This window comes from Lingula anatina, chromosome 9 (assembly GCF_051362555.1).
Source record: "Lingula anatina isolate TDL-2025a chromosome 9, LinAna3.0, whole genome shotgun sequence".
Lineage (NCBI taxonomy): Eukaryota > Metazoa > Brachiopoda > Lingulata > Lingulida > Lingulidae > Lingula > Lingula anatina.
In genome coordinates this window covers 6,039,271-6,056,049 of record NC_141775.1, presented here as the reverse complement: position 1 = coordinate 6,056,049, position 16,779 = coordinate 6,039,271, and the positions used below count along the sequence as shown (strand labels likewise).

Sequence of the window (16,779 nt, the reverse complement as noted above, 5' to 3'; positions counted from 1 at the left end):
TGACTAGTCTCACATGACATCGTGCATTGATGTCAGCTTTATTTTATGCTCTCTCAGACAATTTTTAGTACTCATTTTAAGTTGGCAGTTCCTGATCTTCAAATACTAGCTGTATTAAAAATTCTACTCTACCAAATAAAGACACAGCAAGATGAAGGGGGGGAGGGGGGCAGATGCTGAGTGAACGGGCAAATAGCCAGCAACTTCAAAGGGAGTGTCTTTTTTCTGAAAAAGTGAACCTTTTACCCTTTTACCCTGTGCCTAGATCAATTTTTTAAAAGTGCATAACTCTTTCCCAGCTAAAAAAGGGCAGTTCATTCAACCCCCCCCCCCCCCCCTGCCGATTACAGGCCTGGTCTCAGATAGAGCCTACACCAACACACGAAACTTGACATGGCTTGAAGATGACCATGCTTGTCACTACTATGCTGCCATCTACATTAGTCTTGGCAACAAGTCTCCTGTCCCCCTCCCCTTTCACTCCCCCGTGGTTAAAACAGCTGATTATGGATATATGAGATTGTGCAGTACAAGAATTTAAGACCCTGAGTGTAAATCAGATGATAATCAAACATATTAGTTTTAAAGAAGAAGATCCCAGAGATTGATAACTCCCTATTTCTTCAAACAGATTTTCAGGATAACATTCCACAGGCATTTCTAATTACGTATAAAATAAGTAATCATTTCTTTAAAAACAAAAAAAAAAATACAAGACTTTTCAAACCGTGTACCAGTAAGTCTTAATTAGCAACATTGCTATTACATAAAATTACAAACCTTTTCTTAAAACGATACACAAGACATTTCAAGCCGCGTATATCTTAGTAACCAAGACGTAACTCAGCGCTGAGCACTTAGCCACCCTGACATGTGACACGGATCAATTACCTGGATGATCTACCTGATCTACTTTCTATAAATCTCTGCATGAATCCTGGTTTATATTGACAACAGTCTCAGCGACTTGGGAGAAAATTCTCTACACCTACTATGGTGTGTCAAAGATTAAGGAGTACCAAATTGAAAAAATTAATATATAGTATGCACAAGCTGGGGGCTGTAAAGACAAAATACTTTTATGTTGTGATACTGCCTTGTACAAAGTTTTCAGGCAAAAAATGTGGTGTTCAACTGTTTAATACATTTGGACTGCCTTCTTCAATTCATTATTTCTATTTCAGAAAAGAAAGAAAGAGGGAGAGAGAATTTCAAAATATTTTTACATCACGGAAAAATTATTGAAACATACATGTACTATACTCAATCATCTTGAAATCCGTTATAATATAACAAATATTTCAAAATTATTCAGGAAAAAAAAAAAACTACATATTCTTCCAATAAAAATAATTCAATCAAATCATATTAAAATCACATAAAAGTCTTTCCTCACACACATAAAAAAGAATTATATAAACCCCATAGTTAAACAGACATCTAGTTAAAGAAGTTACTGCTCTAAGCTTGTAGAAGAGGGTGTTATCACTGGTGCGTTGTAGTCACGGGGTCACTGAATGAAGTGGTTCGCACTCATTGAACTCCCAAACCTAAACCCACAAAATTGTCTATTTCACCAGGCACAAGACACTTTGAAAGGAACACATGGATGAAAACGGTGGGATGTGGTGGCAGGTTTTAATGGTTGCAATAAAAAGTTTTTATTGTGATAAACAGATAGATCATTGAAGTGATGATTACACACAGCGATGAACAACTCTTGGATTGCACTAAGGGCACTATTTGCTGTAAATATTGCGTAATATCGAAAAAACGCACACCATGGGTGTTGGCAGAAATTAAAAGGTATGGTTATCGTGGCAAAGAACTAACCACCTGGGCCTGGTTTTATGTTATTGCCAGGTTAAATTTATAGAAGATCACTAATATGTAAAATCTAAAGTAGATTTTTAATCAACTTTGGTTATCATACCCTATGCTTACATTATCACTGTCACCTTCACTTAGCATATTTAAGTTCCCACTAAAAAAAAGTTACAAGTACATTTTTATCTCTATTCTATGCAGCCAAAGAAAGGGGATAATACTTTTAAGGTGTTTTGTTTCACTGGCATTATTAGAACCTTTTGCTATAATGTGCAGTAAATTTTATGGTCATTGTTTAATGTAAAATAAAATGTTGCTGTTGAGATTATCTTCTTAGCATAAAAATCTATTTAACATTTTCTTTGCAAATTATATTTTTTTAACAGTATTTCAATATGAAGTTATCTTCTACATGTACTAAACTTATAAGTTAGTAACATACGTAGCTATGGTTTTCAGTAGTCATTCGTAACCAATCTTTAAATTTACTTAAAATAAATATGCAGAAAATTTAAATCAATATTGGATACAAATTAATATAATCACATATATTATGATACCTAATACATATAATGTACCACACACATAATGATACCTCCTGAGCAGAAAACAGATCATGAAAAAATTCAGTGGCTGCTCTGTCCAAAAAGTGAATCGTGTTTGAGAACATTATATCTTTATATAACTGAAAGTTTGAAAAAACGACACACCCATCAATAGCAATAGTAGTTTTATTCTGTGCTGCTTCACAGTAATCGTCCCATAAGTATTTGTATAGATTTGTATAATTGTTGTTAAATTGTTATGACTAGTGTAGAGAGCCTGTAAAATGTAATGTGTATGCATTTTAGTGCTCAATAAAGATTATTATTATTAATGTAATTATCCACAGTTCTGGACTTTTAATTGATCTTAAGCAAGATTCTCCAATGTTTCATTTTACATGCACTATTTCTGGGAAATTTTTGAAAAAAAAATGCATCAATAAACTTTTAAGCACCTATCACAAATCAATCTGAAAAATTCTCAACCTTAAATCTCCTTTAGTACATGCTTTTATATGCATTTATATGGTTTCCTTGAGACATACACCCTTTTTTCAAGAAAACAATGTCATCTAAGAAAAAATAATTAGCTATCATATTGTTTTACCCCCAATATTATCAGGGAAAAATCTTTTTTAAAAACTTAAATTGTCCATAATTCTTAAAAATGTTAAAAATACATTGTTCTAGATTATTTAATTTTATTTTTTATTCCTATCAAATTATTTCTGAATATATTTCCATATTGTTTAACAAACTCATGTATCTCCAAAAAATATTTTTAAAAAATATTCGTATCATTAAAAACTAGGCATTACAAGTTATGAAAAAATTAACTTGCTAGGCTTATTACAACACAAAGTAAGAACAGGTTTCATAGCCATGCCATTTTATAAAAGAAAGTTAATTTTTCAATTAAAGTAGACAAACAGCCTCAGATGACAATTAAAACCTCCACTCACATCTCTCTAAAGCTTGTATTTTCTTTTTAAAAATAAATAAACACACCATTAAACTCGTCTAATTTACCAAAATTGGCAGCCACCGTGCTCAGCAAGATATTTATGGTTTTGAACGCGTTCACCCTGCCCTGCAATAACCTCCAGGAAATACCAACCAGATTTTTCATAATTCACTGCCTGACTGAGCTTGGAATTTTTATTTTTGACATTTTTACGTTTGTTATGAAACTGACGCTGTGTTGCTTGAGTACAACTGTGACAATAGTGTCCAGTTAGAATTATTATTTTTCTGTAAAAAAGTCTATTTCTATAAATTATTGCTGTTATCTCTCTGTTAAATTCTTTAAACAATAATATTGTTTTGGATTTTGATGAAGTAATTGTCAATAACTGTCGTTCAGAAAAAAAAAATAATAAAGGTTTTAAGCAGACTTTAACGACCAGAGAGGTTACTGTTGTAATGATATAACCTTAATCATCATAATTTTATATAATGCCAGGTTATGTAACAATAAAAATTTACATGCAAAATATTGCTATTATTTCATAAAACACAACACCATAACAAAAATAGAATTATTGAAGAAAAGGAAAAAATATAATAATAATAATAATGTAATTGTCTTTTTATATTATAGTTATTAAAAAACAGAATTGTTTCAGAAAAAAACACTTGAAGCTAACTTTTTAAAATTTTATAATTAGTGAAACCAACATCAAACACCATCTTACATATTTCAAATAATTCAGAATTAAGTTTTGAAAAATCATGAGAGATCCATTAACATTGCGCAAAAAGAAAAAAAAAAGATATTATATGCATCAGAAAGAAATTTGGCAAGTCAACAGAAAGAAACCTGGAAAAAGTCACACCCTAAAGTACCTATAAAGTAACTCCCCTCCCTCCCACCCATTTTCATCCATAATAAAACCAACACAAACAACAAACAAAAAATCCTCAAATTACCACATTTATTAAAAACATAAAACAGCATGCCAAATGAAAACAAACAAAACAAAACTAAAGACGGTTTAAAAATTGCATTCCAAGAGAAAAAAATACCACAAATATCCTTAAAATAAACACACAAGCTGTACTGCCCTACCTTCAAGAAAAACACGCTCCTAAGAATATTAAGCCACAAAAACTCTTCATAGGGCTTTCCTTTTTATACAACGCCACACTAGAAAACTTCAGACCACTTAATATCATTTGATCATTTCACTAGCGCCACACGTCGTACCCGCGACCAATAAAAAATGCGCTATGTGAGAAATATGCATGAAGGTACAGAACAAAGGACACGTATGCACAGACAGCGTCGGCTACGGGCTGTGTATACATGTGGAACAGATGGAGCGTACCTGAAACGGTCTTGATGACGCAAGACCCTACTCAACATAATAAATTTTCAATAGTCAGGATCCCCCACCCAAACAAACCACCAGGCAAAATTGGCTGAACCTCACCCCTTTGGGTAGCACAATGGGTACACACCAGACTAGTATCAACCACTTACGGCCTGATCGCCTAAACCAATACGAATCTGGAATTTCTGGAGCCCATGTGACCACACCTTTCAAAGAGTTCCGAGCAATAAGCCGCCAGCGTGATGGTTTTGTACTCAGTAAAGTAGTGTAGCATGGATGGATAAATGTCTCCCACTGATGGAGCCATCTGCATGTAAAAGCAAGTGCAAGTGCCAGGGAGACCCCATTATTCCCTATAATTCTTTATTATTGTCCATAGCCACTATTCAGCCTCATCCCAAAGCAATCGTTGGTCGAGGATCAATTTATTGTAGCTAATTCGATCAGAAACATCAATCATGGTGTTGTCAACGCTGTCAGGCAGCTGACCCTGTGGTGGTCACATGATCCCAACTCTGCCAATCGCATTGTTGATTGAATGGACCAATCAGGTCATGGCCTTAATGAAATGGATGCCCATATCTGTGAATACAAGATCCTAGGTGATCTTTACAGACAGCCACCAGTTAAAATTTTGCAGTGGCTCACAGAATCATGGTTCATCAAGGAGAAAGATTTTATATGGGATTTGCCATTGCAAAAAGACATATCATAGCACATAAGAAGGTAATGCTATGAATGAATTAAAAGCAGTCATTTTCAAAAAAAAAAAAAAAACAACTTTTAATCACTTTTTTTTCTTTCCAATATCGAAAATAATTTGAGTATTACCAACATTAAGACTACCTGAATACCATTTACGGTTACCTTGGATACATAAAAAAGAAATATCTAAAATATTTGTCATTTTATAAGTTTTGGTTAAAAAATTGAATTGACTAACATATTCTGCTTTTTGGCCACACCATTTTCATTACATTGAACATAAAGTATACAGAGAGATCACCTTTTTGAATTTCAAAAATAATTAAAAACAGAGATTAAAGTGAACCTTTTTAAAGTCATTAAAATCCCGAAGGCTATATGGGATATCTAGGGATGTAAATACAACTTCCAAATATCCAAATTCCAGACAAATCTGGAAGATACTATAAAACACATCTCTATAAAACTAAATGAATTAGAACATGATCTTCACTTAAAAGCACAATCATAGTGCAATGCAGTAAATGACTGAAGTGACTGGCTTAAATGATCATCTTGGCGGTCATTCCTAGCACGACTTCCTGGACAAATTCTAGGAATTTCCAGTGAAAATTAACTTCTTTAAGCACAAATGGGGTCCTGTGGTGAAAATAAAGGTCAGTGACTCCTTAATTTATTTGCACATAATTAATATCTCAAAGTGAAAACCACACAGGTTCATCTCCTTACTTACTTCCAATTTTTCAGTGATATTGAATTACTTCTTATTCATATGTGTGTGTGTGTTAAAATTTTTAAATTATTTATTTTTTGCATGTGCGTGTAGAGATCTGCATTCTTCGAGTGCTTGTCTAATTTTGCTTTTTGTCAAATATTGATAATTTATCCAGACTAATTTTCAAATTATTTTTGCCTGATAATAGAGGCATTTATAATAGAGATATTTTACACCAGTTAACGGGTTCTAAAAATTGTCCTAAAACAATCCTAAAACAATCATACATACATAGTCCACTTCTATTCTTAAAACTCTCTATTAATTAAAAAAAATTATGTACCAGTATCATCTTAATGACTTTAACCGGGTTTTCCATAAAATTCTGGCATGCATATATCTTAACTTATAGTGAATATTTTTTTTCTCAGGTAATATTGTATGTAATTAGCACTAGAACAGTTTGCAAATTTTACAGCAATAACCAACTATTTAACTCACTACAGTAATTATGTATTCTGCAATTTTTAAATAAATTCAGAACTGCACTTTACTTTCATAGTAAATTTTGAAATTATTGTTAAATTTCCAAGTATAACATTTTTAACTCTGCAGGATAACATACATGGTGTTTTAATTAAAACCATGGTAGAAAAAGTGGTGTCTTAGAATGCCTTTACTGATTATTAATCAAAAGATGCACTTTTTTGGGCATTTTCTGATGCCTTTTGGAAATATAAAATCATATGCAAACAGTAGTATTTAAGACAAATATTTTAAGTGTTTTCCTTAGAAAAGAATAAAAATATATTCAACTTCTACTTTTTCTTGCCTTAAGTCCCACTTAAGTACTAGTGACATTGAAAGTGCCAAATAAAAACATCAGTCACAAATTTGAAAATTGAAACAACATGAATCTTTCCACTGACTGTATTCCCACCACACATTTGTAATAATGAATTATGCATAAAGAAAATTAACATCAGGTTTGTGACCTCTATTTCCCAAAACCAAATGCAAAGAAGATCAAATTCTCTGGGTAAATTAATTTTAGGGAATGTATAAATGATAATATTGAAATTGCATTTTTTTTTTCATAAATGTATGTTCAACTTTAGCCAATTTACTTCTGATGAAAATCATGCCACTTAATAAAGCTAACATCATAATATAACTTTCATTGAGATTTTTTTTAATTTTTAAAAAATAATTAAATTCAAAGAAAATAAAACTAACAAAAATGTTTATCAATCTATTCTCAATTTGCTTCAATTTTTGAAAACTAAATCTACTGAAACATCACACTGAAAATAAGCACAACAAAAATACTATGAAAGAGATACTTAATATAACATATTAAACTAGAACTTGCCTCATTAAACTTTGAACAAGATGAAGCAGGAATACCTTTCTTGTTAAAATGCGTTTCCTCGGCAGCGCATGTCATATCCCCCCATCGGCATGAATATTTAATACAGATGCATCAGTATTCCGATAAACTCGTCCCTATCATCTCCCAGAAACAAGTCCAACAAATTTACGCTGAGTTATGGACCAGGGAGCACCATAAAATAGTCCCGGCGGAATGGCAATGTGGATTAACAGTGGCCTGGTAAACTGCAATAGGATGACAAATCACCCCTTGTACCAAGTAACACCGAAGAAGTAAGCCAGCCTAATTGCGCTTGGACTAATTTTTCACACTTGTATTGCCCATTATGGCGTGTCAGTCGGCACGCTCCCATGATTACCACTCAACCGCAAGTCATCAACAAACTCTGGGGTACGATGAGTTATGGCCACTTTGTAGGAGAGAGTGGATTGACCGATGAATTGAATTCTTGCATTTTTTTCAGTTTTGAAATACAAATCATAGATAAATGGGCTGTTACAGTGATAATTTCATCGACTGATTTATACTTTTTGACAATTCATTACATATGCACATCTGCCTGCAGGGAACCCCATACTATAAACAAACCTCCATGAAATGGAATGAATTATGGGCATTTTACAAAACAGAGACAGAGAAGGCAGTAAAAATAAGATGCTTTGTCATTTTTGTCAGGCTCTTTAACAAGACAGCAAGGCTGGGGCATATACAGACAATGAACAAAAAAAAATAAATGAAGAACTGGGTCAATAGAATCCAGACCAACTGATATTTTCTTCATCAGGAATATTTCAGCAACTGGCATCAAAAACACCAAAGTTTCTTTTTTTTTTTTCTTTTTTTTTACCCATTTCAGCACGTAGGGCACATTCCCAATGAAACTATGGGTCTACGTGGATCAATACAGCTCTGCGGGGACTCTTGCTGAATGCAATCAGATTAACAGGCCTCCTTTTGTTTCCAACGTACTTGTGTAATCAACAGCTTTTCTGTATTCTACTCAACTTTGGGGGGGGGGGGCTGCATGGGCAAAACAGAAATATGGATATATACATTCTTATTTTTTAGTTTTTCTTTTAAATGTTTTCAAAAATTCAGTTTGATCTATATTTAATGTATATTTCCATAAATAGTCAACAAATCAAAATTATAAATTGAATTAGTAATTCAAAGGAGATGGATGAAGTTTTAGAAAAGATGGCTTCTTTGGAAAAAAATTAAAGGTAGAGTTGCAACAGCTGTGAATTAAAAAACAAATTAAATGGAACTTTGGTAAATAAATAAAGTTTCTCTATTTACAAAATATCTAAAAAATTTTTATTTATAAATTTGCCTCTTATAATTATTTCAGGGGCAGACATTAGGTGTAAAATACTTTATCGAATATAGAATAATTATGAAAATGTGAATAAAAAGAAATAATCACAAGTGTTTTTCCACTAATGCAACACTGGCCATTCAGAAGATAAATTTGGGCAATTTTTCACCAAAGCAATAAATGGCATTTGCAATTCATTGCTCCAGTAATAACATTTGCATTAATTGAATATTTGTCACACTTTACTGACAAGAGGATAGACACAACAGAGCTTAAAATAGCCGTAATTCTTTAATAAGATTGTCTTAACCCTTTATCAAGTAGAATACTTCCATTCCTTATTTTTAAAACCGACTCCAAATTTGAAGCATACAAACAAAATGAATTAATACAACTTAATTAGTACAAAAGTGTAATAATTATTCTCAAAACAAATTGAAAAAGATGTTTGCAATTTTGTCATTAATTCAAATAAATAAACAGGCTTAGTACTTAATTAAAATAGGCTGTCACTACAACTGCCTTATTAAATTTTTTTGGTTTGGTCAACTCGCTAAAGGGCAACCAACTTGTCAAGTAATACACTAATTTTCTAATTTCACATTTACATGATGTGTAATCACAGACCATAATCCACTCTCCATCTTGTTTCATTACTAACAAGCAAGACGTAAATAAAAGTCCTAATGAAGCTCAGTCCATAAAACCCATATATCTTGAGTAATTAGTTTTTTATTCATGCACAGCAAATAAAGACGAAAACAAGGCATAAAACTGCAGGCAGCGAACCAATAATAGAAGTTTTAATGGCGGAATCATTAGTGAGAACATGTCAAAGCTTCCGCGTTGATGCATTTGTGGTATTTGCTGCTGAACAAAATGGTTGTTATGACAGGCGGCGTGAGGCAGGTGCTTGGCTGGGACGATAGACAAGAGGCCTGCTCTTTTCCAAAACAATATCTCTGCAGGGAGGGGGAATGGAAAGGTCAAAAACAAAAAGTCACCTTATGTAATATCCTGAATCCAAATGTCTCACTTTAGCTTAATGACCCAAAAATTAATTACTAACACTCATCAACATTCACTTCTCTTTTAATAAATTGTACAACCTACGGCTCATTCCCAATGAAGCTGTCATTCTACGGAGATCAACCAAATTCCAAGGGGACTCTTGCTGAATGCAACACCTCCCCCTGGCACTGAGTAGACGTTACATAGAAGGATACTTTCATTGGGAATGAGCCTTGAAAACACTTGCTGGCATCCGGTAGAATGGGCTAAGGTAGAGGATTATTTTTTCCAAGATAAGTGTTGGGGTCTTGCATCAGATCTCCAGGACTCTTTTTATCCTTAAAGGCAATAAACTAACCGTTACTTTGCCAGTAAAATAACTGGGAGAGATATCCCCAAACTGAATGAAATCATGAAAGACGGAATGGAAAAAACAACAAAATGAATTATGGTCGATCCCACCCATCCAGCTATCTCTCTTTTTTAAATTCTTACCCAGCAATAGAAGACCTCCGACTTTCAAGGGCAGTAAACAGTTTTGAGTAGTTTTTATTCCCCTGGAGTATCAAATTTTAATTTCAATTTAAATCCCAATTCACAAATATTTCAATGTTCAATTCTTTACTTTAGTTTTATCTTTCCAAGGAAAATAATTTCCAATATTTATATTTATACTTTCATTAGCCGAATAAATTAATCTTCTGTCTACCATATCAATGACCGGCAGTACGTAACGACCAGTTGACTGTTCACATTTCAGGCAAACAACCCAAGTAACGTGACAAACTTTTCACAGGTCTTAAAACTTACAAAGATTCCTCATTAATTTTTCATCCACAAGCACTTGGTTACATGTTCACGCGACTAGTCAAGCTATATCATACTTCGTTGTGTGAGAAATGAACTGGCTGTCCTATCGCTCCTATCAAAATTGATTGTCTGCAGTTGATCACCGATTAAACTGCACCGTTAGCTTGAAAATAGACAAGTATAACAGCATAAAAACGTGCTATTAACAGCATATCTCACCAAAAGAAGCGATAAATTCTCACATACAAATTGGCACCTGGGATTAAAAATAAAATTATCTTGAGCCGTTATGGTGTGTTTGAGTACACAATTTCACCAAATTATTAAGTGTTACTGTGTATCAAAAATATCTTTCCTTTTTACTTTTGATATATTCTTAAATGTATGGGTCAAAATGTTTCAGAGAATAAAAAAAATTCTTAGTTGCCAGGAAATAAATTTTTGCCTCTGGCCTAAATTGCATAATAAAAAAATAATAAGAAAATAATTCAAACGTATTCTCCTCCAGTCACACACCATCTTACATTCTAATTGAGCCACGCGTTTAAATGATTTGCCAAATAAAGTCCTTAAAAGCCCACCTGTCATTATAAGTAGCTCAATGGACAGGTAATGAAGCAAAGACACCTGCTAGAAACTACTAATTTGCATGGACACCAAACCTCATGGAAGCTGGGTCATGTTTCCTTATCAAGTTGTATAAAGGGGAGCCAAGTTTCAGACCCCATGCCCGCCAGATTTTTTTTTTTAATTTCCATGTTACTAACACATTTAAGACATTTGAAAAAAAAAAAAAAAAGATGGCATTCATCAGGTCTAATTCACTGGGGTCATTAAGAATTATTTTCCTATTTCAGTGTTATTTCAAGACCAAAGGGGCAGTAAACAACACAGGACATATACAAACAAGCATAAAACTGACAACATACACATTTATTTCATAAGAAATTTTATAAAACATATAAAAACAAAGTATGAAATTGTAATAAATCTGAACAAATGCATTCAGACTAAAGTTTATTTTTCATGGGCAGACAGTTCAATCAGGAATCTGTCTCAAAACTCATTTGCACTTGAAGCAACTGTTATCCAACAACGCCCATTTCAGCACGGACTTATTCTTTCAAAAATACATTAACACAAAAATTATCAAAGTAAAAGGAAACAAAAGATGTTTACAGTAAAAAAATGTTTTAACACATTGTTAGAACTTATATTTTAAGTTATGATATGATAAATTAAGTGCCTTTGCACAGTCCCCCACCACCCAAAAGTATATAAATAAATGAAAATAAGAATTTAAAATAAAAAATTTAAAAAGTTCAAGCTGACCAAAAGTCAGCATCAGAAAATCTGTTAGTACTGATGTACAACTTAGCTGCCAAGTGCACTTCTCTGACATCTAATCACACACACCCCTCTCCAGCATGACACTTTTAATTAGGATCAGAAAACTTTTTCAATTTCCATAGGTTTCTGTTACATAACTAAAGAAAAATACCATTCAATAAGATTTGTTCAAGGTAAATGATCATTAGAGTTCTAAAGTAAAAGCTATATGCCGATTCTACCATATGTCCTATCAACGTGAGACTGAAACTTCTAAATATGGCATACAAGGTCAAGGTCAGGCAGACAGACCATAAAAAGAACTCAACCAGTACAACTTCAACTTCAGGGGCGGATTTAGGCCGTCTTCTGGGTCTTCCGGAAGACGGTCAGATTTTAAAGTTTACATTGACGGGTATCTAATATTACTTGTCGGAAGACGGTCAAAATTGGAGGATGGATTAACAAAGATAATTTGGAAGACTGTCAGAAAATATCTCTGGATCCGCCCCTGAACTTGGCTTCAAAACCAGCCCCACAATACTCTGTTCTGCTTTTATGGCATCTACGCAGCTTCAAAGAAGAATGCTTATGGTTTAATTTCTGAACCATTATAAAAACACCACCTCCAGGTCAACATTGTTAATTGCAATTAACCCTGCAATGGTCAGTATCAATCCCAAGTCCACAGCCAATTGCTTGGACATCAAATTTTGCAGGCTCAAGAATAAGATTTCAGACTGAGCATGAAATTCCTAAAACCATAAACTACCTTATTATGCAAAACTGTCCCTGAAAATTTTATAATGTCCGAATTCCTAAATTTGTCACAGACATGCAAAGCGTTTCATCCACCAGCTTAAATGCAATAAACTGTGACATACTGTTCAGAAGTACCCACACAATATCTCCTGCCTCTTCTCCTCCATTTCTTTTTGTAGTTCCACAAGGTTTTTGTTTGCATCAAGCACCTGCAGGGGTAAGAAAAGAAAAGAAAACGATAATTTTTAAAAATAAACTACTTGAGATCATTTCCAAAACAACTTGCCCAGGATTAGTAGCTGTCTACACTCGGTAAAAGGGTATTAATGATCCAAAATTTTCTTTTTCACACCAAAAAAAGCACTCTGAGAGAAAGGACCTCAGCCAAGGCAGTTCAATTCTCACCATAATTAATCAATCAAGTAATCAATGAATTAATCACCACAAAAATCTAGCCCATTTATGACATATCCTTCAAAAGTTATCAAAATCTAATCATAACTTGTTGAGATATGCTGCTTACTAAAAGACCAACTAAATCAAAAACGTGACTTCTTTGGTGGAGAAAATAAAGGACAACTTGCTTATAACCTGCAGCAGTCACTACTCCATCAAAGTATTGGGCCTTTCAACAACATATATAAATGATAATTTTCTTCACAAAAAAAAAAAAAAAAAATGCATAACTCAAATATTTTCAAATGTGAAAAGTTTTATTAAAAATAACGTAGGAACTTTTCTTCAATCAATATTTAGGACTGGAATTTTTGTTAACAAAAACAATATCAAAACTAGTCTTTGACTGCTTTATTCAAGTGCATTACAAAGCTGACGGAATTCTTCTCTGAAAATCTGTTTTATTTTTTTTTTATTGACAAAATCTTAAATAAAGTGTAAGAATAACAGAAAGAAATAGACCAGAGCCTACCACTACATGTCCTGGGACCTTGAAAAGTCTCTGGTGTATCAGCCAGTCTTCATGCAGTTGGTGGAGGGCCTCCAAATAGTCCTGGTGTAAGAATGGGGAATTATTGCATAAGACATGGTGAACATTATGTGCTGATTGTGCTAGCTGTGACTGGACTGATTGCGTTAGCTGTGACATTTCTGACCGCATTCTTTGTTGCACCACTGATCATGATGGATGTGACAGAATTGTGTTGGGCCACAGCTAAAATAATTGGTTCCAGTACAACATTAACAAGGAAAGCACCCAGAGGGCAGTTCAATTCTCATTATTATTAATCAATAAATTTATCACTGCCAAATTTAAACTGATTTTTTCACGAGCATTTTTGACCTATATTGAACATCTTATCAAAATACATCCACAACTATTTGGGTTAGGCTGTTAAGAAACAAACCAACAAGAGCAAGAACTGGACCTCCTCAGAGGGGGAGAGGGGGGGTATAATTACCAAGGGCACTCCCGTCTCTTCTTGTCTGTTTCTCTTTTTTAACCTTTCATAACACGTACAGGGGTCTGCACGAAGGTAGACTGAAAAAAATGGATTAATTTATAAAAAAATACTCATCGATGAATATTTGCATAATCTAAAACACTTCCTATATATGGTGTAATTTATGCTAAAAATATTCACTTATCTGATATGAGGTCTGACAATTTTTACTTAAACATTTTATTTCTACTGAAATAAAGCTAGATATTTTCCTAATATAGGCCAAATTGTCTGAATATTGCACCAATCACAATCATGACCTGGCACTTTACAACCAGGAACAAACATCAACTGAAGTTGCACACATTAAAATACCTTTATGTTCCCCCTGAAGAGTTTGGTTATGGACATACTGAAACTGTCAGTCCCAAGACCAAAGTATGTCGAGTATATTGACAATCCTGACATTTTGTCTCTTTTACACAATTTTTAAGAGCTGCCATTTTGAATTTACAGTCGGTCCAGGAATAAGTACTTCTTTCTGACCCATTTTTCATAACTGCTTGTGCCTGCCTGGTCATTTAAATTTTTTTCCGCATGTCTGTGGTTGGATAACATATTTTTCAAGTTGCACACATTACAATACCTATGAGATCAAGTTGAACGGTCTGGTTGGCTAAAATCCACTGATACCACTCTTCCAGTATAGCATGGTCCACAGCTGGCATACATCCACTGGAATTTATTAGGTGGACAATAAATTTTTAAGATGAAAAGCCATCAAATATTTCTTTCAATTAGTCTCTTCTTAAGAAGGAAACAACTAAGAAGTGCTTAATTCTGGCATGTTTTGCTTTGAACTATTTTTTTAATAATTTCAAATTAATAAATTCATTGATAAGTAGTTGAGATTTTATGGTTTCTTTTTTAAATACCCATTACTAAATCCATAAGAATCCAGGATTAAGATTCCCAAGATTCCATAAACATTATTGTATATTTGGCATAGAATACAGACTAATATCCAGGAATTGGAGGTCTGATAAACTCAATACTGACTGCTGACATCAACACCAACATGACACTAATGGTTGATTTAATTACTCATTTTTTAACAAACCGAGAAAAGGACAAATATTTTCAACCAAAGTTTAAACTACAACAATGTTCAAAAACTGCAATATTGCAACATTTGAAACCAAGTAAAAACTTTTGTTTTCAGTCAATACTTCAAGAAAACCTCAGACACAGTCAACAATTTAATGATTTTACCTCCTGTATAGGTTTTCGACAAAGCAGAAGCGTGCACTGAAAACAGATCTTTCTAACATCTTGACTGGTTTGACCTGTGGTTTGTGGTGTTGTTGTAACATAGTGAGCTGTACATATGACTGGAAAGCCAGGCTCCATCTTTTGGCATCTTTATACATTAGTTCCTATGGAAACAAATATATGGGTTGATATAAAACAAGGCATGGGTACACATCCATGAAGACCAGCAAATTTCAAAATGTCATTTTTTCCAGAAAAAAATTTTTATCAAATCAAACACTCTTGGAAGCTTATAAAAAAAATCTGTAAAAATCGACTGGTCCTAACAAAATTTTTGTCGCAGGACCAGTGGCTAACATCGCAGATTGTATTTCTCACCAGTGAATTCCAACCTCCAACATTTTTCCATAAGTCCACAGGTTCAGAACGGACCTCCACGTTGTCTGAAGATTTAAAATATTCCAAAAATGTGCTTTTGCCACACCCAATGTTTCCCTCAACAGCAACCTGAAATGAAGGATTTTGATCATAGGAGAATTATAATTCTTTGGTTGTTTCTTTCAGACACTGCTTATAAATATCATATTAAATTTACAATATTATATTATAATATCATATTAAATTTATATGTAATATAAATCTATTGAAATTTTATACTGAGCAATTATTGCTATCCAGAACCCTTTCTTTTTAAATTCATAGACTATTAGGCTGAAGTAATTATTAAGATTAAAATCCTTGTTCGTCAGCAACCCCCTCCAGGCTCTCTCTCTCTCTCTCTCTGACACACACACACACACACACACACACACACACACACACACACACACACACACATTTAGGAGGGTAGGGAATACACACACACACATTAAAGTCCACTTACTGTAAATGTTTCTTGCTTGGGCAGCTTACAAATGTCTTTAGGTTGAGTGAAAAGAGTGAACTCTGAAAAAATCAAGAATGTCTTCACTTTCAATTTATTTTGTACTGTACAATGAATTCCATATATACTATTTCTAATCTAATGTTAATTATCATAAAATATAAGTAAGTACTTCACATGTGAAAAATATAAACTGTTCTTTGCCGTTGTTCCCTCGACGACGAGGTGTTCCCTAAAATTATGACTTACCAGGAATTTTCCGAGGTGAATTGTCTTCATAGGATCCCAACATCTTAATAGAGTGTGTCTCGTAATTGACGAAGTGAAGAGATTCTACTCAGACTGTAAAAGACAAAACATAAAATTTCGTAGAGACGATGAAAACAACAAGTTCGCATTCGGCGCGAAGTGATGGAAATGAACCAATCAGATTGCAGTATCACTGTAAACTGCGGGGATTTTTTAGGTCGGTTATG

General features: G+C 33.5%; 1 protein-coding gene across 2 annotated transcripts; it reads right to left on the bottom strand.

Moving 5' to 3' along the window:
- Nucleotides 1–12,506: 12,506 nt before the first annotated feature.
- Nucleotides 12,507–16,745, bottom strand: LOC106176620 (thymidine kinase 2, mitochondrial). 2 transcript variants are annotated; one of them, XM_013559087.2, is made up of 8 exons: nucleotides 16,553–16,745; nucleotides 16,304–16,365; nucleotides 15,799–15,927; nucleotides 15,421–15,584; nucleotides 14,795–14,883; nucleotides 14,167–14,246; nucleotides 13,677–13,757; nucleotides 12,507–12,957 (listed from the first exon to the last, which is right to left on the bottom strand). In XM_013559087.2, exons 1-8 carry the CDS (start codon nucleotides 16,593–16,595, stop codon nucleotides 12,874–12,876), a joined length of 732 nt encoding a protein of 243 aa, XP_013414541.2. In that variant the 5' UTR covers nucleotides 16,596–16,745; the 3' UTR covers nucleotides 12,507–12,873. The 2 variants fall into 2 exon arrangements, with proteins under 2 accessions (XP_013414541.2, XP_086851231.1); XM_086995105.1 differs by having other exon boundaries at nucleotides 16,304–16,384; nucleotides 16,553–16,732.
- Nucleotides 16,746–16,779: the final 34 nt, after the last annotated feature.

Bases quoted from the DNA above. Each gene is read 5' to 3' on its own strand.
- LOC106176620 (XM_086995105.1), bottom strand. From the start codon at position 16,582: ATGAAGACAATTCACCTCGGAAAATTCCTG. The intron at 16,385-16,552 runs GTAAGTCATAAT...TTGAAAGTGAAG, and splicing joins TTCACCTCGGAAAATTCCTG to ACATTCTTGATTTTTTCAGA. The intron at 14,247-14,794 runs GTATTGTAATGT...CATTTTTTTCAG, and splicing joins CGTTCAACTTGATCTCATAG to TCTACCTTCGTGCAGACCCC.